Genomic DNA, 26,244 nt, shown 5'->3' with positions numbered 1-26,244 from the left:
GAGTTTCCAAGACCAGCCTGAACCCAGGATCTTAACTCGCGCTGTGGATGTGAACGTGTGCCTGTTGAGAGTGGGGTATGGGGGAGAGCAAGTCTCCTTCACGTGCTCCCTCTCCGGCCCCTCTGCGGGCCTGTCCCCCACCCGTCACTTCTCTGAATCTTACTCCTTGCCGTCTGGACGTACAACAGAGCCCCACCACTGTTCTCTTCCTCCCTTCCCTCTTCCCTTGCTTCTCACCAGCCAGCCGGGCTGTCAGAACAGTCTCCCACCACGCGGGGAGCTGTCACTGCCACTGCGTACTCCTTTTGGAGCTGGGCGAACTCCGTGGCTGCGGTCCCTGGAGAGTCTTTCCCTACTTAGTCTTCTCTGTTCCTGATGGCTGGACGTGCAGGACAACAAAGGGCATTTCGGACTTCACCCAAGAGCATGAGTGTGACTGACTCAAGGCTGTTAATACTCCTCGTGTAAGTACGGGCAGGCAGTTGGTTTAAATTATAGTCAACAAATAATACCATAAGCTTAGTAAGATTAAATACACGCAATTGGAATGAGCAAGTTCTCATATGCTCCATTCTAGTAGTTTTAACGGGAGAGGCTTCTAACTTCTACCCAAGAAACAGACTTGCAAAGACATGGTCATTGGAAATCTACTGGCTGCCATTTTGTTCCAAGATTGCCAACTGTTTTTAAAAAGTTATAGCCTAACTACCCAGACAAGTGAGAAATGCCAAAGAAAAGTAGAGTTCCCTTTTCTTTCAGCCCAAAAGACCACATTAAGAGGTGTGGTGAGGAAACCTGACCAGCTTGGGCAGGGGGGGTTGGGAGGTTTTTTTTTAAAGATTTTATTTATTTATTTGTCCAAAAGACAGCACACACAAGCAGGGGGAGGGAGAAGCAGGCTTCCTGCTGAGCAAGGAGTCTGATGCGGGACTTGATCCCAGAACCCTGGGATACCCTGAGCCGAAGGCAAATGTTTAACCAACTGAGCCACCCAGGCGTCGCGGGCTGGGGAGCTCTGAACCTCGTGGAGGCAGCGGCTCTGCCACTTACTCCCTCGGGTCAGTCTCGCAACTCCCCAGAGCGGCCTCCTCTCTGGTAAATTCGGGGCGAGGACATCAGCCATTCACTGGGCATCTCTCCAGCGTCACACCATCTGGAATGAGAGCTGCCAGCTTTATCAGTGGAAGCCCACGTTCACCAGCTTTGTGTCCTCCTCAGTGAGGCTCTGTAGGGTGTCACTCACAGTGCCCGAGCCACAGGATGGTGACGGTGTGGTGCTGGGCACCCAGCGGGTGTGCCCTGAATGTTTACTGGGGACAAGGAGGACTAAGCTGTAGAGGAATACAGTCCGACGACGCTGACCCGCGTGTCTTGTGACCACAGCTTCGCTCCAGAGAGGCTGGCCCGCGACTACCAGGAGAGGACAGCTCTCACAGCTTGCTTTGGCTGCACTCTCCTGTCCTGGGAACACGATCCTCTCTGGCTTAGCCTTCCTGCAGAGCTGTGCACAAACCCTGGTGGAAAACCAAACCTGTACAGCCTTGCCTCAGGCTGCCGGAAGCTCACACACACCAAAAGCTCACCAAGGGGACTTGGCACCCGGGGGGTGTCACTTTCAGTGGGCGCTGTCGCAGCATGCATGCCTCTCCCCAGCAGCACTTACTTACTTTCTGCAGACAGGTTTTAGTCAAACACTCTGCACTTGCTGAGTAGACTCTGAGCTCCACTCTTGCTTCAGGGCAGGGTTTCTGAGCCAGGCGCTAACCACATTCTGGTCCAGCCAGCGTGGCGAGGAGGCTGTCGTGTGATTTGTGGGATGCCAAGCGGCACCCAGCTCTCGAGCTGCCAGCACCGCCTCTGCTGTGACAGGCTAGTCTCTAGATGCTGCAGTGTGTGACCACGGGGAAGGGGACATGGGACACGGCACCCCGGCTGAGAACCACCGTGTGCACGAGTGGCACCAGGAGATCACGAGGAGAAGCAAAAAGTGATGTGTTTTCAAGACGGGTCCCGTGAGGGAAAATGCACCTGCCGGGTGAGCAGGCATTCATCTCGTCACGGCTTCCCGTTCTTTCTGGTCCTGAGTGCAATGGGCTCTAAGGGTTCCACCTCTTAGCAGCTTTTGGCCTAAGGACTCCAATTTCAGAATGCCTTTGCCCAAAATGGGCTTAGATGTCAGGTTTAGTATTCCCCCCAATCTGCTCTTCCCGGGTACCCGCATCAACGTCACACAGCTCCTTGCACCACATGGTTATTTCAGCCTTCGCTAGGGTAAGACTCAGGATGCACGTAAAAGGCTTTTACCCATGACAAGGCGTCTTTGCTCCCAGAACGGGCAGCAACTGTTAGGAAATGATCTATTTTACAGTAATAACTTAAAATGAACTTAAAGTAATTTTCCCGATAACGACTCTACCACCAGAACCAGGTAGTAATAACTGTTAGGTGGGGGCAGCATGGTGCAAACAAGACCAGTGACCCACATGGGGCCCCAGCTCCTCATCTGTGAAACACGGCGCACCATCCTGGGGTGGACGCAGACGTGCTGCCCGGTGGCCTCGGCCCAGGAAACACTTGCTGTCCCACTGCCAGGGGTGCCGTTCGCAGGGGCCTTCTGGGAGAGCTCCTCAGAGCGGCCACACCCGCAGAGGAGGCTCTGATTGCGGCGGGCCCCCGGAAGAGCAGGGGCAGCCACGTGTGCCCCAGGACTCCCTGTGGGCTCAGGGGGAGTTTTGCCAGGGCGGTACCACGGTTCACCTTTGCCCTCTGCCCAGTCCTGCCTCCTCCCTGCCCTGCCACAGAGGTGGACCCTGTGTCCTGCTTGCCCAAATCCAACTCGGCCTCCGTTTCCAGAAAAACTAACTTGTCACAGGTGGGAATGCGAGAAGAAGTGGCGATGAGAGGGCTTTGGGAGCAAGATAGCTCCCTGGCTGGCTGGCAAAGAGCACCCCGCAAGGGCTGGTAGAGCACCCCAAGCACCTGGCACTGGTGGTGGTTCAAGTGCGAAAACCCGCACAGTAACTGCTATTTGCCACTGACGCAAGCAGAGGGGCTGCTGGGTAGCAAGAAGGCAGAGAAAGCGCAGATCCAGACCCAGGACTTACTAATCTGAGTGGCCCAGCTCCAGGCAAGGCAAGTCACCCACCAAGGAGGATCTGCTGGGCTCGGTGGGGAGGGGAGGGAGGAGGAGACCCTTTAAACCTCGAACAGGGACTCCAGGTGGACATCCCCAAGTTGAACCCCAGACTCTTCTGACCCCTCTGTCCCCATCAGGAACAAGTGTTGCCATCTTGCTTGGAGACAATGCAGAGGTCTCTCTCCGCAAGACGGCATCGCTTCCCTCAAGTCCTGCCCGGCTTCCTCTCCTGGCCACTAGGCCTATAACTTGCTTCCTCCCTCCAAGGAGCTGCAGGAAGACACGGGGGCCTGAATTCTAAGGGTGCCTGACTTAGAACCAGAACGCAAAGTTGGACAGGGGAGTTTGCTGATTTGGGAGCTCTCCTGAGATACAAGATGTAACTGCCTGGCTGAGCCCCAGCAGACGGTGTGATCTTGCTACTGGGATGGCTCCTAGAAGCACGGAGCGGGTGGTGGCCCAGGCTAAGTGGAGCTGAAATGGCAGAGCTGCCAGGCCTGACTGTGGAGCCGGTGGGACGAGAGGCCTCCAGGAGCTTGGGGCACATGCCAGAGAGATGACAACGCAGGAGCGAGCCTGTGCTGTTCACGGCAGAGAAGAACGTGCCTCTTAAAAAACAATTCTGGAGTGTTACTGAACCCTAGTGGAGGCGGAACGCCTAGCCACGGGACACCAAAAGACCACACATCAGAGATGTCCCCAAGAGCCGAGTCCCATCAGGCCTGCTAGGTGTAAGGCGAGCCACAAGGCGCACAGCTGAGGTCAGGCACAGACAGCAGAGGGCATGGGCGAACCGCATGGGGGGCCCGGACCCCCACATCACCCACCACTGCTGCACCAGGGTCCTGCCTCAGCTCACACCGCCGGCCACATGGGGGAGTCCGGACGGGTGAGCTGGTTTGTGCATGGGCTGGCTCCGTTTTTGGGTGTGCAGACTGAAACACAGCTGGCAAATGCCCTGGAGCCTCCCCCGAAGGGAAACGCTCCCCAGTAGGGGGTGTGCCTCGTCCACCACCTGGTGTGGAAGGAGAGGTGGATCAAGATGGGAGCGTGCAGTGACCCTGGGCAGTGGCGAACAGCCTGGCTGGCTGGTCAGGGGCCTGGAAGGTCGGGGACAACGGGCCTGGCATGTCGATGGCCGAGGAAGTGTGTACATGGCTGCGTGACATCAGCGTCCAACAGGAAGCATGCATCACAGGGAGGAACCAAACAGCTCTGGGAGACGAGTCCTGGTCACGTGCTGGCACGACAAGCACGTGGACGGAGTGGCTGTGGGGTGTGTGGGAGATGGAGCTCAAGGGCACAGGCTCTGACTCATTGAGGCTGACTCAGTTACAGTCACCGCGGACATCCAGCCTCCAGCAAGACACCAATGTTGAGCCACCTACTTGGCATCACTCCGGGGACTAGCTGGTCGGCCGCGTGGTGGCCCGCTGACTGTTGTCACGGGAACAGATGCTCACTCTGTTCTGGGTTTGTTTTCCTGCCCGGGGTCCTCACAAGCACCGCTCTCCGAGGCTCATGAAGTGCATGGGGTGTGCCAGACCAGAACCCCCTCACAGCAAAGGGGCTGGGGGAGCGGGCCCATGACCATGGGGTCCTCTGGCCGTGTCATGTTCGACAACTCCAGAGGCCGCTGCTGATGGAGCGCTGGGATGGTCGGAGGTGCAGGGGGAGTACCAGCTTGGAGGCGGCACCTCTTCTGAGTTACAGCGTACACAGCGCATCGAAGACCTTGATATGGTACCATGTCCCCGACAGAAAGAACACTCAGGACTGGGAAACAAGGGATGGGAAGGGGCATGGCTGCACGTGCCACTGCCCCCGCTGCCCACCAATGACCTGAGGGCCACTGTGCCTCCTGCCTTTGAAACTGGGCTCTGCTGGTCCCCGAGGGAGCACACCTGGCCCGTAGACGCAGCAAGGGTCCCAATGAACTTCAGGCTATGACTGCTACCACCTGGGCACTTGGTGTCCACTGGGAGCCCTTTGGTCCTCGGCCGCCCAGACGCAGCCACAAACGCACAAGTGCAGCAACTCGGGGTGGGGGGAGCAGCATCCCACCACAGGGTGGTCACTGAGGCCAGCAGAGGTGGCAGCTTGGGTGGGTGGGACGTTCTAGAACAGGAAGGGAGAAGACAAGGGTGGGGGTGGCTTTGAGACCAGATGTGGCAATGGTGGCTGTGCGGGCCCAGTGAACTTCCTCTTTCTTTCAAACTCTGTTTTGGGAATAAATTTGGACTTATGGAAAGCTTATAAAAGTTATAGAGAGAGGACAAACCCTTTATCCAGCTCTCTCTAACATTAACATCTATGACATCTTACAATGATCAAAACGGGAAAATTACCATCACCACAGTATTATGAGTCAAACCACAGACCGTCTGCAAAGTTCGCAGTTTGTCCTATAAAAGTCCTTCCTCTGACCCCGAACTGGGTCTGAGATCCCTGCATGTGCACGGAGCTCTCAGGCCCCTCTGTGCCCCTCAGTGTGGGGTGGCGCCTAGATCTTCCGGTGAGTTGTCTGACCACATGGCACTTTGGCAGGGCCCTGCATGGTATCTGCAGACTGTGTTCCAGTCCGGGCCTGTCTGGTGTTCTCTCCAGACCGGACGGAGGGGATGCCCATGTGGCAAGACTCTGGTGGAGCGACACCACGTCATTCTCACTGCAGCAGGTTGGGGCCAACAACGGGTCTTATTTCTGGGGACTCTGACCATTCATAAATAATGAGAGAATGCAAATATTCATTTTCTCATCATACTTTTACCTGCTAACTTTAACATCTAGGCAGTTCTTGCCTCTAACAGTCGTCAGTGGCTAATCCTTCTCCTCTACATCTTTCCCCAGGAATCGTGGCCCCCCTTTAATGTGTATGAAGAGGGGGATGCGAAGGGTCAAGGGGTGAACTGTGGTGGCCATGGGGATGTGCCACAGAGGTCCATCCAAGGGAGGTCTTGCTGTCCCAGCTATTGAGAGTGCTGTCAGCAGCCAGCCCTCAGCCCCTTCGGGGACGCCCTCTGCTGCAGAGAGCCCCTTCATGCACGGTCATGGCGCTCTTCCTGGGCAGCCCACACTCGGTGATGACGGTCATAAAGGAACCAGCCATTTCAGTCCAGTGTGGACAACTGTGACAGGCCATACATGCCCCAGAGCTCCCCATAGGTGGCCCAAGCTTTGCTGGGCCTGCTTTCCTCTGTGCAGACCCCTGACTGCTACCATCCTGCCGATAGGTGTGGACTAGCGAATATTTGTCCACCATGCCAAACTCTACCTCGGTGTGGCTGGTGGAGACCCCAATCCATGACGCCACCCCTTGCCCTACTTCAGGGAGTAAGAAATGCAATGTGTGTAATTGCTTGAAAAAAATCGAAAGCTACAAACACAAACACTTATTATGGATGGCTTAATTGGTTAAAAAAAAAAATAAAGCTCCACAATCAGATGGAAAGACTTCTTTTATCCTAACCAACTTAGGGCTTTCACGCTTTCTCTTAAAAGTGCAGCGTTTAGGTTATTAGGTCAAGAACCTTTTGATGGCACACTCTGCTGTTTGGGTTACAAACTGGGTATTTACTAATAATGGATATCGGTGTCAATTACGCAGAGAGAGACTGCTCACTGAATAAGATCCTTCTCTAGGAAATGATGCAACCCAGTGTCCATAAATGTTCTACGAACCAAAATATGAAAACCTCCCATGATTTCATGAATTGAGAATATGAGTTAATGAACAGAATTGAACTACAAGTGCATTTGAAAGGAAGTCCCCACAAAATGACACCCTGTACATATTTAGAAAAACAATGACCAAACTGGATTTCTTCAGGAAGTTTTCTAGAATAATTTTTAAAAAAGAGGTACTCACAGATGCTCCTCCCATAATCTTGGGAAACATAACGGTGGAACAGCCATCTGGACTCTGTCCGAAGGTAGTATAGGGTGTTTGAAACCAAGCCTTTTCGTTGGCCCAAACCACATCACAAAGAGGCAATATGGAGGCTCCCAGTCCAATGGCTGGGCCATTCACTGCTACAATGATAGGCTTCTTAAACTGAATGAAAGTATTCACGAAGTTTCTAAAATGAAAAATAAATGGGAAATTACTCAAAACATTGTGTATTTGAGCAACAGAAAAATCCACTATTATAGATTCAATATACTAAGAGGTAAACTCTATGGAAATCAGTATAAGTTGAGATTCGTTGAAGGCCTTCTCCTAGAAGTGGCCCTGGTCTTATTTACTGTTATAAAGGGCCGACGATGCCCTGGACGCAGTGCTGGAGCGGCTACAGGACCTGTGTGAAGACTGCGGGTGATGTCGTCAGAGGCTGCTCTTGGATTTGCAGCTGGCTCTTGGGCTCTAGGACTAATCCATCTTTCTCCACAACCTTCCTTCCCTTTAAGACATAAGGAGCCCCCAAAACACCGTGGGGTTCCGATGATCCATCTAGAAGCTCTCCCAAAGAAAACCTGGCATGGGGCCTACCAAGATTGCCTGGTGTTGAGCAAAGACTAGGAGGCTGGGGTTACGACCCATGGGGTCGGGTTCTGGACTTGGTATGTGATTTCAGACAACTCATTGACTATTTGGAAACACCAGAGATTTCCTGAGTTTGTCCAGAATTAGATGGAATGACTTGGGCGTGCAGAAACAAGAAGCTTCCAGGCTGGTTTAAGACTGGAGATCCGAGGAAGAACAGCGAGCAGCAGAGACACTGCCCGTCCACCACTGTGTGTCCCGCTGTGCGCTGCGGATTACGATTACAGCAGGGCTGCAAAGTAGAGCAAGACTAGGGGTAGGGCAGCCTTCACAGAGGATGTGGATTTCAAAACCGAGCCAATGCTATTTTTGGATTTGTTTTAGGATCAGACTGGAAAAGTAGGCTGCTTTTCAATTTAGGGTAGGTTGATGCCACGCCATACAGGGAATGTGCATCTTCTTCCTACCACTAGAATCTAATTTTATGTTCAGAGGTTGCTGCTTGTTATGATTTAACATGGCGAAGAAAAAGACAAACATGCACCAACAAAAAGAGAAGATAATTCCTTTAAGGCAGTCAGAGTTCTAGCTCAGAATTACAGAATTCTAAGCCTGACCCCCATCTTCAGTACCAGAAATAATTTGGTTGCTCTCTGCGATTCAGCAAATCTATTCAGATTATCTCTGGAAATCATGACTCAACATCTTAAATGGTCTCCCCATCTCCCCAAATAGCGACACAAAGGGTCATATATTTTTTGGGGGGGGGGGGACAGGTTTGGGACGTGTGTGTGCGCGCACGTGTGCAAAGAACAGAAGAGAGGACGCACTGCAGAATCTGGCAGCTTGCACGCCTAGCTGCACGGAGTGTTCTCAAAGGCACCCTGCAGCCACTGCAGACCTCGGCCCAGCCCCCAAGGCCCCCTAAGGTTTGTGGGATCTTTACATTGAGTAAGAATTGGCTCATTCAAATGAATGAGTTGCAGTAAGACTTTCTAAATGAGAGCCTGAGGCACTGTTAGAAAGATCACACTAGGTTTTAATGACACAAAGAGAGCCAGGCAACCTTTTCAACAGGTTCCTGAAATAATGTAGACAATTTACATGCAGCTACTTCACCTGTGCCACTTTTGGAGGATTTAGGGTCAATGACAGGATGAAAATACATTTTCTATGCTCAGTTACCAAGGACTCTTGAAAAGGTCTCCATGATACAGAGCAGACGTCTTCAAAATATGTCCCCGGGTGCCCTGGAGTCACCCTGCTTTCATCTGCCTCATGTGAACAGGGCCCAGGAGGAGCTGGGCTAGTGCTAACAACATCTGGAAACCATGACTAGGATGGCAGAGTAACATGAAAGAAATGAGCTAATACTGCAGTAAGAGAGTGACTTTACAGAGAAATGGTCAAAGCAATCAATCATTCCACAAGGCAGTGTTCCTTCTCACGTCACATGTTTGTATAAAAGGAAAAAAAATGCTTCTAAAATAGATATTGTAAAACCAAAGACTGGAGAATTGTTTGAAGCTGATTCTTCACCCCCACCCCCACCCCCAAGTTATTTTTATTTTTGCCTGGAATGATAACTTCATCTGCAACTGGTGGCCACTTCTGGGAGGGGTAGGAATTCACTGGTTCGCTCAGCGAAGATCATTTCCCCTTCCAGAGCGCCCAGCCGAACATTCGGATACGTGAGCTCGGAGATGTCAGAAAGGAGCATGGCCTACAGAAAAATCTGTTTTTTTTTTTTTTTAAACAACAACAACAGCAACGACAAAAACAAACTTGACAGAAATGCTTTTTTCTGTTTAGTGGAAACTTTCCAGAGCCACAGAAGCTTGGCCACACTGAGACCAGGGAGAGGGAGGCAGGGGCTGCCTCCGGGCCCCAAGACACCGCTCAAGAGCCTGGCCTTCAAGAAGGGCCAGTCCGCTGCTTTTAGGGGGTGCAGAACAAGTCTACCTCAGAACCTAAAATCAAAATGCGTGAATGTTCCAATGTGCTCAATGCAACATACTGAATTTAAATTTCAGCTTTCTGGAAATTATGAACTGAGCTATAAAGGCTGTGGTGGGTATGGCAGGGAAAGAAGAAATTATATTTGTCATAAAATGAGTTTAAAAAGACGTCTAATTCAACAAAAGCAAACTTCTATCCGTTCTTTTGAAGAACGTTTACTACTTCATGGATATCACCAAAAAAGTTAGAAAGTCACCTAAGAACAATAGTGTAGGAATTATTTGGGGACAACGAGGCTACCAGGATCTGAAGTTTCAATAGGTAGTTCACTGCCCGTTTTCAAGGGAGCTCGCCCTTCAATGGGAATGTCTGGACAGGACTGAATGGGGAGAGGTCAGGTGCTCTGCTCCCCACATCTCTGCTCCTCTCACTCCATGGGGGAAGAAGATGCCTGCCTTCTGGGGCGAGGAGGCTCCTAGTCCTTTAGATACTAGGAGCCAGCAACTGGTTCCCGCAGACTTCAAAAGCCTAATGTTATAAAAATGATTTATAATCATTTTATTTTTATCACTAATGTGCTGAATGTTTTTATTACAATGAATCTGCAAACTGATTACGGCCAGCAGTCCCGATAACGGAATTAGCTGTCGTAGACACCTGACAATCGAATTCAAACCTCATCTTCCTATTTCCCACTTTTTATGGGGGGAACTTGCTATAGTGACGTTCTTTGCCCCAAAGTTTTACGAAATTGAAGACACACAGAAATAATATATAGCTTTACACGTAAAGCTGATCTTATACATATAAAAATTAATTTAAATGCAAACGAGCAAGAGCAAAGGTTAAGTGAATCTGGTATAACTCATTATTTTCGTATCTTGCCAGAGTACATGAGGAAAAATTCACATTGATAAAAATATATTCATTTAAAGAAGAACCAAGTGGGTTTCCCTAAAGCAGGATTTGGCCTTTTTGTAGAAAAGCTATTTCGTGGGGGGCGAGGAGAGTGAGAGGGGAGAGGGTCTGGACAAGTAACAGGAGTGGGCAGCTGACAGAAATAAACACCTGAAGTTACCTAAAGGTTCCACAAATGTGGTCTCTCCATCCATCTTTCCTCTGTATTTTCTAACACCAACAATGCAAGCCTCAAGCACTGTCAAGGGCAATTCAACTCGGGAGGAGTGGGCCGGACTAGGGTTGAGACACTGAGATTTAGGAGTGGAGCTTAGGGAAGCGTCTCTGGGGAGAATGGAGCCAGAACACAGAAGACGCTGGCTGACAAATCTGATTCTCATTACAGCAGAGCTCCCCCAAATCACAGTATTATGTGTAAAGTCAGTGTGAGCTTACAGAAAATCCACAAAGTCGCTGCCCGAGGCACAACAGTTTGTATTTGAAAAATGAAAATTAAACCCATGTACTTCATCCTGAAAGGATGGGATGGGTTAACAAGCAGGAATACCTGCAAGTTGTCTTGGAAGGACCGACTGTCAAGTAATTGTGTGCACTGATCAAGCACTTTAACTTGAAACTGAGTAATAAGATGGTCTTATCCAGTAGGATACAAGCTTGAAATTATTTAGGAGACCAGAGACAATACTTAATTAAAACAGACTGTAAAATTTCAAACTATTTTTGAAGAAAACAATGATCATATGGTAACTTAAAAAGTGGCAATGTTTAAAAAGACGAAGAAACCTCTTGTATGTGTGCGTACATCTGTACCCAGTGACAAAATATATTAATTTTGAAAATTCTTAAAAATGTTACGAAAGGTCAAGGCAATGCCCGGAAACCCCAAGGTATGGGGTTCTGGGAGTCTTCTGATGGGCTGATTAGGGCAGCAACCATCAGAACCATCATGGGAAGTCCATCAGAGAGATGCCCTCTGCACCCACCAACACAGAACTTCCACTAATCCCAACGTGCACCTTTAAGGATGGTTTGGGGGGACCAGGAAGCCTTGTGCCCCCAGGGTCAGGGCACAAGGTCTCAGCCACGCAGAGCCCATTAATCATCCAAAGAAGCTCAACTTCAACTCCCCAATGTGGGGATCTGGAGAAGATCCGGCCAAGTCTACTTTGCACGTCTGTGCGTCTAAGTTCCCGTCCTCCTGGACCTCACCAAGGCAAATGCATATGCAAAGGGCCCTTAGGGGTCACTCAGGGATATGTCATGTTAGGGAGGTGGGAAGGGTAGTACAATGGTCTTCCTGGTTGGTGAATGGCTTTCATTCACTTCAAATAAAATTAATTTTTGAATAATTAGATATCTTTAATTATACTTACAGTGATTAGCAGGAGAAGTGAGGAATGAATATGTACCTGGATATGTTTATAGCAGAGTTAGGTGATTCTAGGGAAGCTTTCTGCAATGTTATGATATAGCAGTGGAAAATCCCCAAACAGAAGAAATGGAAATCTCTAAAGTCACACTGTTAAATGGAAAAAGCAAGTTCAAAGAGAACACACAGTATAGTTCCATTTATTTAACAGAACTAGAAGTAAATCTATATTATCTCTACTATGTAAGGAATGCATATTTGACAGTGTTTAGAAAAAGGCTGGGATGACATAATGAATGGTGGGTCCCTGGGGGAGGGCAGCACGTGAGAGAAAGGGACCTCTTTTCACTCTAATGATCGAGGTTTATGGGCAGCTGGAACTCGGGATGAACTTGAACAAGAATGTGTACTACTTGTACTAACACAAACTTTTCATGTGCTGTTATGGAACCAGCTTGTCATGAAGCCTAGCCAGTTTCTTTCGGAGTCAAGCAAATGGTAAGTTATTATGTGAAAGAGAATGCATCTTTATTTAAGGGCTGAAGACAGAACACGCTCATAGTACAAATAATGGAAACTCTGGCTACATGCTCTTGTACACGCTAATCATTAGAACATTCCCTGAGCACTCACTGGGTTTGAGCCAGCCTTGAAATCAGTTATTTGCTCAAGGCAAGTACTAATTTATGCCAGGCCCACAGAAAAGACAGATGATTTAATTAATTTTGGTACTGGTGTCTCTCAGTGGAAGGAGACATGCATTTTACTCACGAGGCTTGCTCGCGCCTGTTCTGCCAGGGATGGGCACACTAAAAGCAGGACACTCAAAACCACCATTAAAAACACAGCATTTGTGCATACCTGATAGCTTCCGCCATCTTGGTGCTTTCTCTTTTTCGGTCATCTGTTAAACGCCGTATAAAATAAATAAAGTCGAGCCCGCAGCAGAAGACGCTGCCCACGGCGCTGAGCAGCACGAGTTTGCTATCGTCGGCAGCAGCTGTGCTCAGGGCACTCTGGACTTCTTTCATTACCTGGAAGTCACCAGAAGTTAAAGTGGCAGAGAGTATTTCTGATACGGAACCCTAAAAGCATCTTGTTCCTGGATTATCTGGACCCGGAGAGGGTGCAGTGTAAGCCTGATACCGTGCCCTGTATCTTCCACAGTGTAAAATAATTCACAAGCTGCTGCTGTTCTGTAACCAGAGACGGGAATGCTGGGGACAGTGTAAGTTACATAACTAATTATGAACAGAGTAAAATCAGAAAGACCCGTAAATCTGAGTTTCCTTAACATTCTACTCGCTGGGACTCTCGGCGGATGAGGCAAGCTGCACAGGATTTCCACTTGGCATTTCTACAGTTCGGACAGCAGGTGGCACATTCAACCAGTTGAAAGAAACCAGGGTTCCCTGATTTTTTTTTTTTCTTTTTTTCCTTTTAACACCAGCCTACCACACTTGGGACAGAAACCCCAGAAGTTTGGTGCATAAGTGTAGTAAGTATAACCACATTAGCAGAGAGTCATTTTAGAAGGGCACAAGGCCACTGAAAATGAGCTCTATGAAGCACTTACAAGTAACCAATGAAGGGACTCTGCAGTCAAAAAACGGACCAGGGGTCAGCCCTGAACTGGTTTGTCATGTGACCCTGGCCAGACACACAAACTTCGTGTAGTTTGGTTTTCTTGTCTGGAAACAACTTGACCGAGCTGCTCACAAGTGGAAAACAACTACCAGAATGTAGAATTTTAAGAAGGCACAGTGCCGGTTCCAATACTTCTCATCTTAGAGCCTTAAGAGTTCGTTTCTGAACCTCTGCAAGCCCCCATCTCCCGGGATCCCTGAAAGCCGGCTTTGCCAGGTACTCCCGGCAACGAACACGTGCCGAAGTCCCTGCCGCGGGAACGAAGTTCCAGGACGATGCTGAACACCCGTAGGAACGATGCCAACACACTCTGAAGGGCCTGGGACCCCGGCCGTTTGAATCCGGTCTGAACAAAGCTAAAGAAACGCACGTGCCCGCACGCACTTGATATGCGAGTTTGGGGAGCCCCCCGCCCCGCAGACTGAGAGCTGGTGACCGACCCGGGGGTGGCCGCTCCCTGCGCCCCGCACGGCCGCACCCTGCAGCACGCAGGCGGACCCCCACGCGTGCTCGGCTCCAGCTGCTCGTAGGCGCGGTGTGGTACGCAGCAAGACCGCCCAGCCTCACCCCTGTTTCCTACCTTCTGGTGGGACTGTGCAATGGCCCAGAAGGCGAGTTAGAAAGGGCACCTTTCCGCAAAGCAGGCGCCAGAGACAAGGGCATGGAGAAACATGAAGCACAAATCAGCCCAAGGAACGTCTCTCACCTCTGGGTTGAGTGAGTTATTCTCTGATGATTTTGTTGACAACAAGATGTGGGTGAAGCCATCCTGCTTCCTGACGACAATATCTCTGTATCTGTAGGCACTTTCTGTTTGCCTCACACTGAAACGCAACCGCTTGTCAAAAGGCTGGTCTCTTCTGTCGTCAATGAATTTCCTTTTCCCAGCTGTCACTCCTGTAACAGATGTCTGGATGTTGGTTGTTCCATTGGCTGTTAACGCATCCATAAAGGGAGATGCACCTGCCGAGAGTGTGAGATCACAGTGGTCTGTGATGTCCAGCTACGAAGTCCCTCCCCAGTGCCGTCTCTGAATTGGGTAAAAGCGCTCATTATGAACCCACGACTTAATGTTTAAAAGCAAGGCTGTTAAAAAGTCTACTTTTATTTTTAAAAAGATTTTATTTATTCCTTTGAGATAGAGACAGAAAGCACGAGACAGAGAAAGAGAGAGAGAGAGCGAGCACGAGCTGGGGGGAAGGGCAGAGGGAGAGGGAAAAGCAGGCTCCCAGCAGAGCAGGGAGCCCAAGGCCCGGACTCGATGGCAGGACCCTAGGATCATGACCTGAGCCCAAGACAGACCCTTAACCGACTGCGCCACCCAGGTGCCCCTAGAAAGTCTGCTTTTTAAAAGGCATTTGTTTTCCTTCAAAGTCTGACAAGGAAGTCACCCTCTTGCTTATGTTGCCTAAAAAATGAAGATAGAAAGTACTTGCTGAAAAGTACTTGCTGAAAAGAAGCTACAAAACTCGAGACCTCTCAAGAATGAGATTAAAAGAGAATGGGTCTCATGAAGAGTACCTATTCCAGGCTTGAGAAGTTGAAGGAAAAAAGGAAACTGGTTCAAGAAAATATTATTCTAGCCAAAGCTATCTGCCATTCAGTTGAAATCTTTTTCTGAATGCAAGATCGATGTGTACAGACACGCCAGGTGACCACCTGTTTCTGCTGGTCCACAAGCTGTGGTGCCGTGGCCGCCACTGCAAACCAACCCCACCCCTTGTGGGCACTCAAACCTCTCAGGAGTTCTTTCTTCTGATGCCCTGGGATGTAACTGTTCTCTGCCCACTGGTCCCAGTTCCACATTTTTCAAACAGTCTTCTAAGTACAATTTCAAGACAATTCTCTTTCCTACCGTATAAAGTGTTCTGCTAATTTTCCCTCCTATGTCAGTTCCTCAGCATCAACGTGGTTGCTGGGTCTTAAACACATGGTCTCCTGAACTTAATATTTCTTATAATAAAGGCAAGAGATTCATTTAATGCTTTCCTAGAGTTATCAAGTTATGTCAGAGTAAGAATTCAAGTATTAATAAATAATTATAGTCCTATTCACATGAACTGTCTGAATATTATCTCACCTGGTAATGAATATACAGAGCCTTCAGGTAGGAGAAGAAAGAGAAAGAAATGTAAGAAAACTGGATCAAGCTTTACTAATAAAATTAGCAGAGGTTCTTGGAGGAGAAGAACATGAATTACAGGTCAGAAACATTTCCTCCACAGTGAAAGAAAATAAGCCAAGGCCACTGGAAAAGACTCAGGACTGGACATCTAGAGAAGTCAAATAATCTCCTTGATAAAACAACAGGACTTTCATTCAATTGGAAGAAATACGTTAGAGGTTTTTTTAAAAAAAAAAAAATTCAATTTTTTGAAGTTTTGGAAGAGGTTATAATACATGCATACGGTTCAAGAATCTACAAATATAAGATCTATGGTAAGATCTATGGAGACCACCCCTGCTCTCCATCTGCCCAGGACCCCACTCTCCAGTTAGCTACTGTGTCTGGTTTCCCAGTATCCTTCCACGGTGTCTTGACGTATATACAAGCAAGTATGAAAAAAAAAAAAAAAAAAGATTTCCACCCCCCTTTAAAAAAACACAAGTGGTAGTTTACTTCACATAGTCTTGCTTTTATCATTTGACAGTTATCTTAGAACTTGTCTTAGCGGGTTAGTTTCCTTGCTCTTTTCTAAGGCTGCATACCAGTCCACTGAATGGATGTTCTATAATCCATTTTACCGATTCACGTTGCAATAAATGCTAATATTACCTTGGCCTCTATCATTCCAATGCTGGCAAGTATTTTCAATCAAAAGAGCATTTGATAGGCTGCTGTTACCAGGAATACAGGGTGTCCTGAGTCCTTCTGAGCAGGCTAGCAAGGATCCTTCTTAACTTTCAACCTGTCCTCCATCAGAACCTTCCCCATCTGTGTTCTCTCTATCCACCATCCTCAACACACTCCACTGCCACTAGAGCCAACATGACCAGATAACTTCTTGAGTAACAGGGACATGGATCACAGATGACCCTGGAACCATTAAGCCTGGGTGCCCAGGAGATGGGGCACCACAGGGGAGTCTCATGTAGCTGGGGGAGGGGGACAGAAACTTGATTTTATCCACAGCTATTATTCAGGTGTAGACACTCCAGAGATCAGAAGTGGGGGCCGGAGAAGTCAGGGTGGAGATGAGTACTTAGGAGCTGGTGCCCAGAAAGGATGGCTGAATCGAGAAGCAGGAGCTCCAGAGGGAAGAGTGAGGAGCGAGTCTGCTGGAGAGCCACGTGCAGGGCCAGGAGGCAGCGGGGAAGCAGGAAGGCAGGAAGAAGCTCCCCTCAAAAGAAGGGGAAGATGCTGTGGCCATGAGGACATGTCAATAGTGGCATATGCCTCAGAGAGGTGGAGGAGAAAGGAGAAGAGGCAAGGGGAGGGGAGGTTAGAAGCCATTTATAAACTCAGGCAAGTAGTGTCACTCAGTACTAAGGGTAAAAAAGCCAGACTGCAGGAGACAATGAATGACACATAAAAGTCATTAAATAAAAAAGCATACATGTTCAAATCAAGAATCTGTTCACACACTCTTTTAAGGAACACAGAGCTTCAACTGCCAGGTAAGAGACTGCTGATCTGGAGGAGGGGACAGCTGACAACGATGACTTCCCTGCCTAAAAAGAGACCGCATGGGGAGCAGTCCCGTGCAGAGAGGCAAGCCGGAGGCCACCCGACTCGGAGCTGAAGCGTGACGTGACGAAAGCGAAATGCGTGGGGACGGGCTGGAGGCTGCGGCGTGCCCAGGCGGAGGGGGTTCTTGCAGACGACACAGGCCAGTGTGCTCACAACAGGTGAGAGTGTCTGGATCTTTAAGACTTACTAACCCCGAACTGAATTAATTGGCGCTGTATCAGAACACAGTGAGAATGACCAGCAACACAGGGAAGGTCTGTTGAGGGCTGGGTAGTTGCTTTCCGCCAGGACAAAGCCTGCTGACTCTGGATTGGCCCCTTTCCCCCTTGAACTGCTCTTGCTTCTCTCTGTCTCTTTTCTCTCCCTATTTAAAAGGCATGCACTGCTTAACTCTACCGGCAGATCTCCTGGTGGCTTCTTTCCACAGAAGCAGGATTTCTAGGCTGTGGGGTCCATATCGCCTTTATACGCGAGCTTCACAAGAAGCCCATTTTCTTTTCTTTGAGGCAACAGGTCCCACGGAGCTATCCGTGGTTCTGCCAATGTGGAGATGGAGTCATGCCGGCTCACGCTGACCAGGATTGTTGAACTTGGCCTTCATCTCCCCGTTAAAACGGCACTGGCTCACTGGTGCCATTACGGTCCCTGCTGATTTCAGGCCCTGTGATCTTGCCAGTGCCTCAACTACCACACCCACCCCAGTAGGACTCCTGGGACCTTCTGTTATTTCCCTCTGGGGCCATGTGACATCTAACTGTGCCCTGTGTGGGTAGAGAAGTGTTCACAGTAGGACTGAGTCTCGGAATCAGACTGCCAGGACGAGCTGGGTCTTGACCCCCCTGCTGTCATTTGTGCCTCTTAGCCCCTCACTCATGACAACCCAGCCATGGCGGTCTTTCAACCACTCCGGGTCTGGCTCGCCTCAACACCCTTGTACTTGCTCCTCCCTCTGCCTAGAATGCCTCAAATGGCTGGTTCCTCCCGATCACCTGGACGGCAGGTCAAGCATCACGTCCGCAGACGAGCCTCTGGAGTGCCCCTCTAATGTGGGCCCCTCCCAGCACCACTCACATTGCCCCGTTTGTTTTCCTCACAGCCCTCCTCACCAAAGGTATTTCTTCCTCATTTGATTTTTTTATTCATGGTGTAGATGTTGCCGTACTCCACTGGGCTCCGTGACAGCAGGGTCCCTGTCTGTCTCATTCGCTAGTGTACCTTTAGGGCTTGGAACACTCAATATTCACTGACGAATTGAATGGAAGGGCCCTTCCAGCCCCATCAGCCCAGCTCCCTCCACGAAGGGATGAGAAGTTAAGTGGCCTGCCCACCAGCACACAGCTGATCACCTGGTGCCAATCTGGGGACAGCAAGCAGTACGCTTTAGAGCAGAACCAACTGCTAATGACCAACCTAAAAGGTAAACACTGAGATTCAGGAAAAAATATCCTCCACACGTAAACTGTGTGAAAATTTACTGCGACTCCCTAAACCAACAGCTCTGATGACAAAGTGGAGCAAACGTTCTCAGTGAGCTGACAGTACCCTTAGGACTTGGATTCAGAGACTACTAAATGCCTTCCTAGGATTTACTGGCAAAAAAGCCAGCGAGGAACAAACCCATTTTCGTGCCTCTCCCAACAAACTGTATTCTTTGAACATGCTTGAGAGCAAAAAGGATACCCTCAAACATGCGTTTGTTAACCTGTTAGAATTCACTGCTTCAAAAAGCATGTCTCTCTAAAAATGAAACGTGCCTTCTGCTTCCAAACATAAGAGAGAAACAGTAGCAGCATTTCCTTACTTGCCAGCGAAAAGTAGAAAACAGGAAAAAAAAAAAAAAAATTCACCCAACAACTGTTTCAGACGCTGGCCAACAGGCAGGGCAGGACCACATTCTCAGCATGAAGGGGACCAAGCACCGTGAGCCCAACAACGTCCCAGGCTTTCTGCCTGGAGGCCATTTCCACACTGTAGGTGCGGGCAAGGGACACTGCATGCAGCCCAGCGAAAGTCCTAAAATCAGGAGGAGCCCAAGAGGCTCTAATTTGTGGGGCGGGGTACTGAAAAGGAGGGAACTACACAGAAAGTTCCAGAACTGGCTAGGGATCCTCTTGAGTCTTTCTTGAACACCAATCTAAGTATGCACGAGGTGAAACTCCACAAGGTTTGGGAGACAACAACTTTTGAGGAAAAAATTATCTATAAACCATATAATTGCCAGAGTGCACGTGGAGCTGGAAGTCGTCACCAGCCAGAGTAGAGACTTCACTGTATACCCAGGACACTGGGTCGAGACCCTGGACAGGCACCTAGTAGTAGAACTAATCTAGCTCTAGAACAAAGGATATTCTAGAATGACACTAACAACGCTCAGAAATAAGCCTTGAAATGATCAAATGGGTTTGCAAGTAACTGGCTGTCAGAACAAACCTAACACTTTAAAAAGGGTACTACAGAACCAGTGCCCCAAAACGTAAAAGTTCCAAAATTCAGCAGCCAAAAAATTACAGACATGCAAAGAAACAGAAAAACCGGACCTATGATCAAGATTAAATCATTTAATAGAAAGAGATCTAAAAATGAGAGGTGATGGAGTAATAGAAAAGGACTTTTCCAAAACAGTTATAAATCACCTCAGTATGCTCAAGAATTTAAAAGACAACATGAGGGGCGCCTGGGTGGCACAGTCGTTAAGCCTCTGCCTTCGGCTCAGGGCGTGATCCCGGCGTTCTGGGATCGAGCCCCGCATCAGGCTCCTCTGCTGGGAGCCTGCTTCTTCCTCTCCCACTCCCCCTGCTTGTGTTCCCTCTCTCGCTGACTGCCTCTCTCTCTGTCAAATAAATAAATAAAATCTTAAAAAAAATAAAATAAAAGACACCATGAACACATGAATTTCACTGGTATGTGTAACAGACTAGATGCTGCACAAGGTAAGATCAGAGAACGTGAGACCTACCATCAGGGTCTGTCCAAAATGAAGCACAGACAGAAAGAAGAAAAATTGAAGAGTAGAGCCCGAGTGCCCGTAGGATGACATCAGACAGTGCAGCATATGTATAATTTGAGTCCAAGAAACGGTGTGTGCAAGTGTGTAAAAAACTTTGCAGAAATAATGGCTCAAAGTTTTCCATATCTGATGAAAACGAGAAGCTTACAGACCCAAGAAACTGAACCGACACCCATCAGGATAAACACAAAGACAACAAAAGCAAGGCACGTCATAATCCATCTGCAAAAGCTAGTGATAAAGAGAACATCTTCAAAGTAGAGCGAGAAAGAGAAAGACCTAACAGGTAGAACAAGACAATGCGTATTTATCTTTGGAAGGAGAGAAGACAGTGGAGAAGGCAGGGCATCTTTAAAGTGCAGGAAGTAGGCGAGCTTGGGGGGCTCAGTCGGTTAAGCGTCTGCCTTCAGCTCAGGGCATGATCTCGGGCCCTGGGATCGAGCCCCGTGTCGCATTCCTTGCTCAGCAGGGAGTCTGCTTCTCCTTCTCCCTCTGCCCCTCCCCCCTGCTCAGGTTCTCGCTTTCTCTCTCTCAAATAAATAAAATCTTGAAGTGCAGGAAGTAAAAAATAGGTGTACAGCACACATGCAGCATATCTCTCCTTCAGATACAAAAGAGAAATAAAAACTTCTCTGGACAAAAGCTGAGGAAATTGGTAGCCAGCAGACCTGCACTACAAGAAATGCTAAAGGAGGTTTTTCAAAGCAAAATGAGAGCAGACAGAAGCTTGGACATACACAGGAGAATGGAGAGCACCGGCAGTGGTAAACAGGGTAAAAGTAAACCCACACAGACTGCAGGTTACGTTTAATTAACTAGAAGTAGGAGGCGATAACTGGTCTCACAAAACCACACCAACCTAACCAGAATGAGTAAAAACCACTTTGCATACGCTACATAAATACAGTGTCTTCAAGAAAGCGGTAACTTTCTGGAAAAGTATGAATTCTCAAGACTGACCTCAGACACAACAGAAACAAAGAGAAAGATAACTGAGGAAAGATAAAAGTAAAGCTGAAGAACGCCTCTGAAAGGGCTTTGGGGCTGGGAATGGTAGGAGCCGCGGACCATGGAGGAAAATGGCTTCAGAGTTCCGAGAGGAGGAGGAAATCTACCAAATTCATTTTGTGAAGAAGATAACTTAACTCTGATGTCAGGACTTGACACTGATGACACAAAACAAAACCACACGCCAATTTTACTTATGACTTGTGACACCACAGTCCCATTTTATTAGCACCAAACATGGTAAAGCAATCTATCTTTCTCGATTTTTAATTCTAACAGACTTCCAGTTGTAACCTCAGTGGCTGAGATTTGGCTGGAAGACAAGCTAAGAAATTTTTGAAGAGAATGATAAGTGAAATGCACCTTGCTAATTATATATCTATAGCTATTAAGGGCACAGTTTTCATGTAGAAAATGACCTACTAGAATTAACCTAGGACCAGTTCCTAGGAGGACAGTCTACAGCATTACAGATAAATAGAAGTCGGTAAGGATCATTCAGTAAGTGGTAATGAAAAACCAAGTAGTTAATTTTCTTAAAACAGATAGTCTTATGTCTTTACTCAAAATAAAACAGACACACACAAGAGATGAGGACAGAAAAATTTGTTTGATGGAATAAAAACACCAAAATGTGAAAAACTGATCTCACCAATAAAAAATGAAACGTTCTTTTCTACCTACAGATTAGGAAACTTCTTTTTTTTAAGATTTAATTTGTTTATTTGAAAGACAGAGTGTGTGTGAGACAGTGAGCATTCCGGGGTGGGAGGAGGCGGCGGGGGCGGGGGGAGCAGACTCCCCGCTGAGCAGGGAGCCCAATGTGGGACTTGATCCTAGGACTCTGGGATCATGATTTGAGCTGAAGGCAGACGCTTAAGTGACTGAGCCACCCAGGCGCCCTGGGAAACCTTTTTAAATATGGCAGTTACATCAGGGCTGGTGAAGAGCATACATACATAAATGGATACACTTCTGGAGAGTAATTTTATAAGGTGTGTACATCAACCTCTGCCCTTGTAATTCCACTTTTAGAATTCTATTTCTAACAAAAGAAAAATTAGATGAGGGCATGTTTTCACATATAAAAGGTATTCAAATAATTTTATTTTTAAAATGAAAAATTGTAAAGAGCCCTAATTTTAATACTAAGGAAATGGTTCAATGACCAATGACACACATCCATCCCCCTGATACACAGGAGGCAGCCATCATCGGGATGTTCATGAAGACTGTTAACGTCCAGGTCTGCAGGTATGGCAGACTACCATTTACATTACATGTTACATATGCCAAGCTTTTAACATAAATCTCATTTAAATCGGTTGGGGGACATCTGAAAGTGGAGCTGTCTGCAGAGCTGTCCCTCAAGCTTGTGCTCTTTTACTTTGTTACTCCCAAAATTATATAGCACAGAAATGAAAACGAAAGATATCAAAAGGTAAATGTAGTGTAATCAACAACGTTTACATTTGAGTTTATTAGAAGGCAAATACATGAAAATGTTAGTACTGGCTTTCTTGGTGATAGAGTTATGAGTGACTTTTATATTCTTGGTATTTTGTAAATTTCTACAGTATACTGACATCAGGATAAGAACTACTTGAAAACAGAGTATAGCAATCAAAATCCAGACAAAAAATTCTGGGATATTATTTTTAGGTAAAGATTTTTTGGTATTTCTCTAGGTATATTATAGTTTAGGATTGTTTAATCAAAAGTTGGTAAGTGAGTATGTTGTCAAGGCAGTAATGGGTCTGAGCCGCAGGGAAAGTTCAAAACCAGCTGTTACTTTCTTTAGTCCAAAGTTACAGAGCAAGCACTACAGTGTCTATGGAATTATTAACTCTCCTTTACAGAGTTTAACATTTCAAAACACTGTCCCCCACACCTGTGAAACCTAATCCTATTTAACCATACAAAAGCCTACCACTTTATTCAGATTATACAATCTGCAAACTGAATTCATTAACAGAAAACTTTTCCAATGAACGTGGAAGTAAAAGGGAGGCTTTAAACATTAGTATCCCCCTTTTTCCATAACATGTTAAATGAATGAACCCTTTATAAATAATTACAAAAGTCTTTTTGCTTCAATTCCTTCAAAGACAGGTCCCTGTCTGCAGGGATCTGTGCGTCTAAGGCTATATATGCTTATTCTTATAGTGTCTTCATAAAAGACAGCAACGTATGGTCAGGGCTGCTGTAATGTTTTGCTCCAACATGACTGACGTATTAGGAACAATTCTGAACATACTGCAAATTTCATCTTCTGTTTATGCCTGATTTTGTCTGGGGAGAGTTGAACGTACAACCACAACTCAGGTGACTCTAGTTGGGCAGGAAAACACAAAACACACACCTCCACCAGCCACCCCCGCTTTCTGTGTGCTTTCGAGATGTCCCTTCCCCTGCCTCACAACGACCCTTCTCACGCCATGCAGCAAACTGCATGCCTCTTTCATGATGAAGTGCCACATTTATTCTAGTACTTATGTTTTTCTTAACCATTTAATGTATCAAACTATAGTACCACTTTCATTAAGGTCCTTCCTTATTTTTAAATATGCCAGTCACACAGTTTTTGAGTGCTGGGTTCCTATCTATTTCCCACCTAAGCCTGGTGGATTTTAGTGCACGATTTTGCATAGTGTGGCAATTTTCAGGTATGCATACGTTGCATTATAGCAGAACTGGCTGTAAGTTTTCTTTCCATTGCTCAGTATCAAAGTCTTTCTTTTTGCCTCAGTCAAGAAAGAATTTATTCACAGGCACGTTTTAGACCTGGCCTTAAAAATAAAACCATCTAACTAACGATTTGCTTCAAGAGGCTGTACATAAACCAACAAGCAACTGCTCAGTGGGGAATTAGGATGGAGATGCGTACAAACTCCACGTTCAGAGATCTTTGGTACTCATTAGCCCAATCCTTCCAAGAGGAACTTCCTGTGCCAAGCACGGGCTCCACCCAAATGCTACTGCAAAGTGCCTGGACACTATTGTCCCCACCCCAACAGAGTGGGCTTCCACAGCAAACGGCCCCAAGGCTTCCGGAGCCGAAGGAAGATTCTCCAACCGGAGAGAGCAAAGTGTGGTGTGTGTGTTCCAAAGCCCTTAAGTGGGCTCTGCTTTCTCTGTGCGATCCCCTCCTTTGTTCTCCACCAGGTTGCTCCCAAACCTCTCTCTCTTCCCACAAATCTGTCTTCAGAGCTTCACGCTCACTTTCAAGCTAATTATATCCCTTTTTGTTTCAAAGAGCAACACCCACCACAACGATCCTCCCTAGGAGACCTGTGTTTAAGGGCGACGGTACTGCAAACGCCATCCCCGCCAATCTCCCCGTATGGAGGCGCCTCCCCCCCCCCCTTCAGAGAGAAAGAGAGAAAAGGGGCAGGCAGAGGGAGAAGCAGGCTCTCGCTGATCAGGAAGCCTGATGCGGAACTCAATCCCAGGACCCTGGGATCATGACCTGAGCTGAAGGCAGATGCTTAACCAACTGAGCCACCCAGGCATCTCCCCTCCCCTTCAGATCACATCGCCGGCCACAGCCGCATCTTTCTTGTCCCACGTCAGTTTGGGGAACATCTAGTCCCCACCTGTCACCCTGCAGGAGGGTTAGGAGAGTGCAAATGGTCTTCAGAATCTGTCACCACTTGTTCTCCTGTGACTCCCAGCCTACCTAGACTCTCCCTGGTAGGTCCCTCAGGATTGGCCCACAGGACAGGTTCCCCACCGCTGGTAAGACGGGCCTGACAACCACCTGCAGCTCTGGATTCGGGATTCAGGGACCAAGTGCACGCTCATGTTTACATCACCACTGAGGCCCCTGAATGCTGTGCTTGGGGGTGCTTTATTTTTGTACACTGTATTAGGATAAACCCTAATTTAGAAATGTAAATTAGCCACGTAAGACATGAAGCCTCTTCACCATACGCATTTAACCTAATCAAACTGAAATATAAGAATCGTTATCATGAGGAGTGAATCTGGGGGCACCTGGATGGCTCATCGGTTAAGCGTCCGACTCGCTTTCGGCTCAGGTCATTATCTCAGGGTTGGGGGATTGAGCCCTGCGATGGGCTCTGCTTCTCCCTCTCCCCAGCCTGTGCTCTCTCTCTTATATAAATAAAATCTTTAAAAAAAAAAAAGAATAAGTCTGTCCATTTTTTTTTTAAGATTTTATTTATTTATTTGACAGAGAGCACAAGTAGGGGGAGTGTCAAGCAGAGGGAGAGGGAGAAGCAGGCTCCCTGCTGAGCAAGGAGCCGGATATCGTGATGCAGGGCTCGATCCCAGGACCCTCGGATCATGACCCGAGCCAAAGGCAGACGCTTAACCGACTGAGCCACCCAGGGGCCCCAAGTCTGTCCAATTTCTGCTGCATAAACACCTCTCCCCTGTCCTGCCCATTCCCAGTGTTTGGCTATGCTCTGGTTGCACCGGACATCCCTGTGTCCCCAGCCCTGGCCACGTATTCTAGTCATTAGGTACTGCTGCTCCAGCCTCTGGACCCCAAAGATGGTGTGGGTAGCACAGCAAACGGGAGGGAAGGCCAGACTATCCTTGGTGACTAGCACCACACTCTCCATAAATGTGCTGGAAACCACAGCGATGTTCTGCCAGACGAACTACTTGCCCAGGCCAGGCGAGACTGCCAGAGTCATTCCACGATCCTAATGCCTAAGGCAGGCGCCTTCCTGCTCCAGCTGTTATAGCAACTGTCCCCGCTGGGTCTGGATGAGAAGGTCCCTTTCTCCTCATCATTTCAGTATGGCTACCCTACATCTAGAATGATCATCAGCTCTGGGGTTCTCTGTTGAGGGGTCAGTGGGTGGATGCTGTGTGGCCCTCCCCTGTTCTACACAACAGTGCTTTGCAAGCTCTGGGATAGAAAATCCATTTTGTGTTTACCAATCAGTATTCACTTATTTAGGAAAGTCTAGGAGACACCAGAGACTGTGGCCTAGCAGCACCCTGGGCCAGCAGGTAAAACGTGTGTCTTACTGCGGGCTGCACTGGAGAAGTT

General features: G+C 47.9%; 1 protein-coding gene across 2 annotated transcripts in view; it reads right to left on the bottom strand.

Moving 5' to 3' along the window:
* The window catches only part of CDYL (chromodomain Y like), a 174,006-nt gene that overhangs the window by 4,326 nt on the left and 143,436 nt on the right, over window positions 1-26,244 (bottom strand). The window contains exons 3-5 of one of the 2 annotated variants that reach the window (XM_045811664.2): window positions 14,219-14,409; window positions 12,727-12,899; window positions 7,005-7,215 (exon numbers count right to left, since the gene is read on the bottom strand). In XM_045811664.2, coding sequence (XP_045667620.1) covers window positions 7,005-7,215; window positions 12,727-12,899; window positions 14,219-14,409 — 575 coding nt within the window. Of the gene's footprint in view, window positions 1-7,004; window positions 7,216-12,726; window positions 12,900-14,218; window positions 14,476-26,244 lie in introns of both variants that reach the window. The other variant, XM_045811663.2, reaches the window with a different exon arrangement.

Source organism: Ursus americanus, chromosome 32 (assembly GCF_024610735.1).
Source record: "Ursus americanus isolate L20-20 chromosome 32, mUrsAme1.1.p, whole genome shotgun sequence".
Lineage (NCBI taxonomy): Eukaryota > Metazoa > Chordata > Mammalia > Carnivora > Ursidae > Ursus > Ursus americanus.
This window is presented reverse-complemented; position numbering and strand designations above follow the sequence as displayed.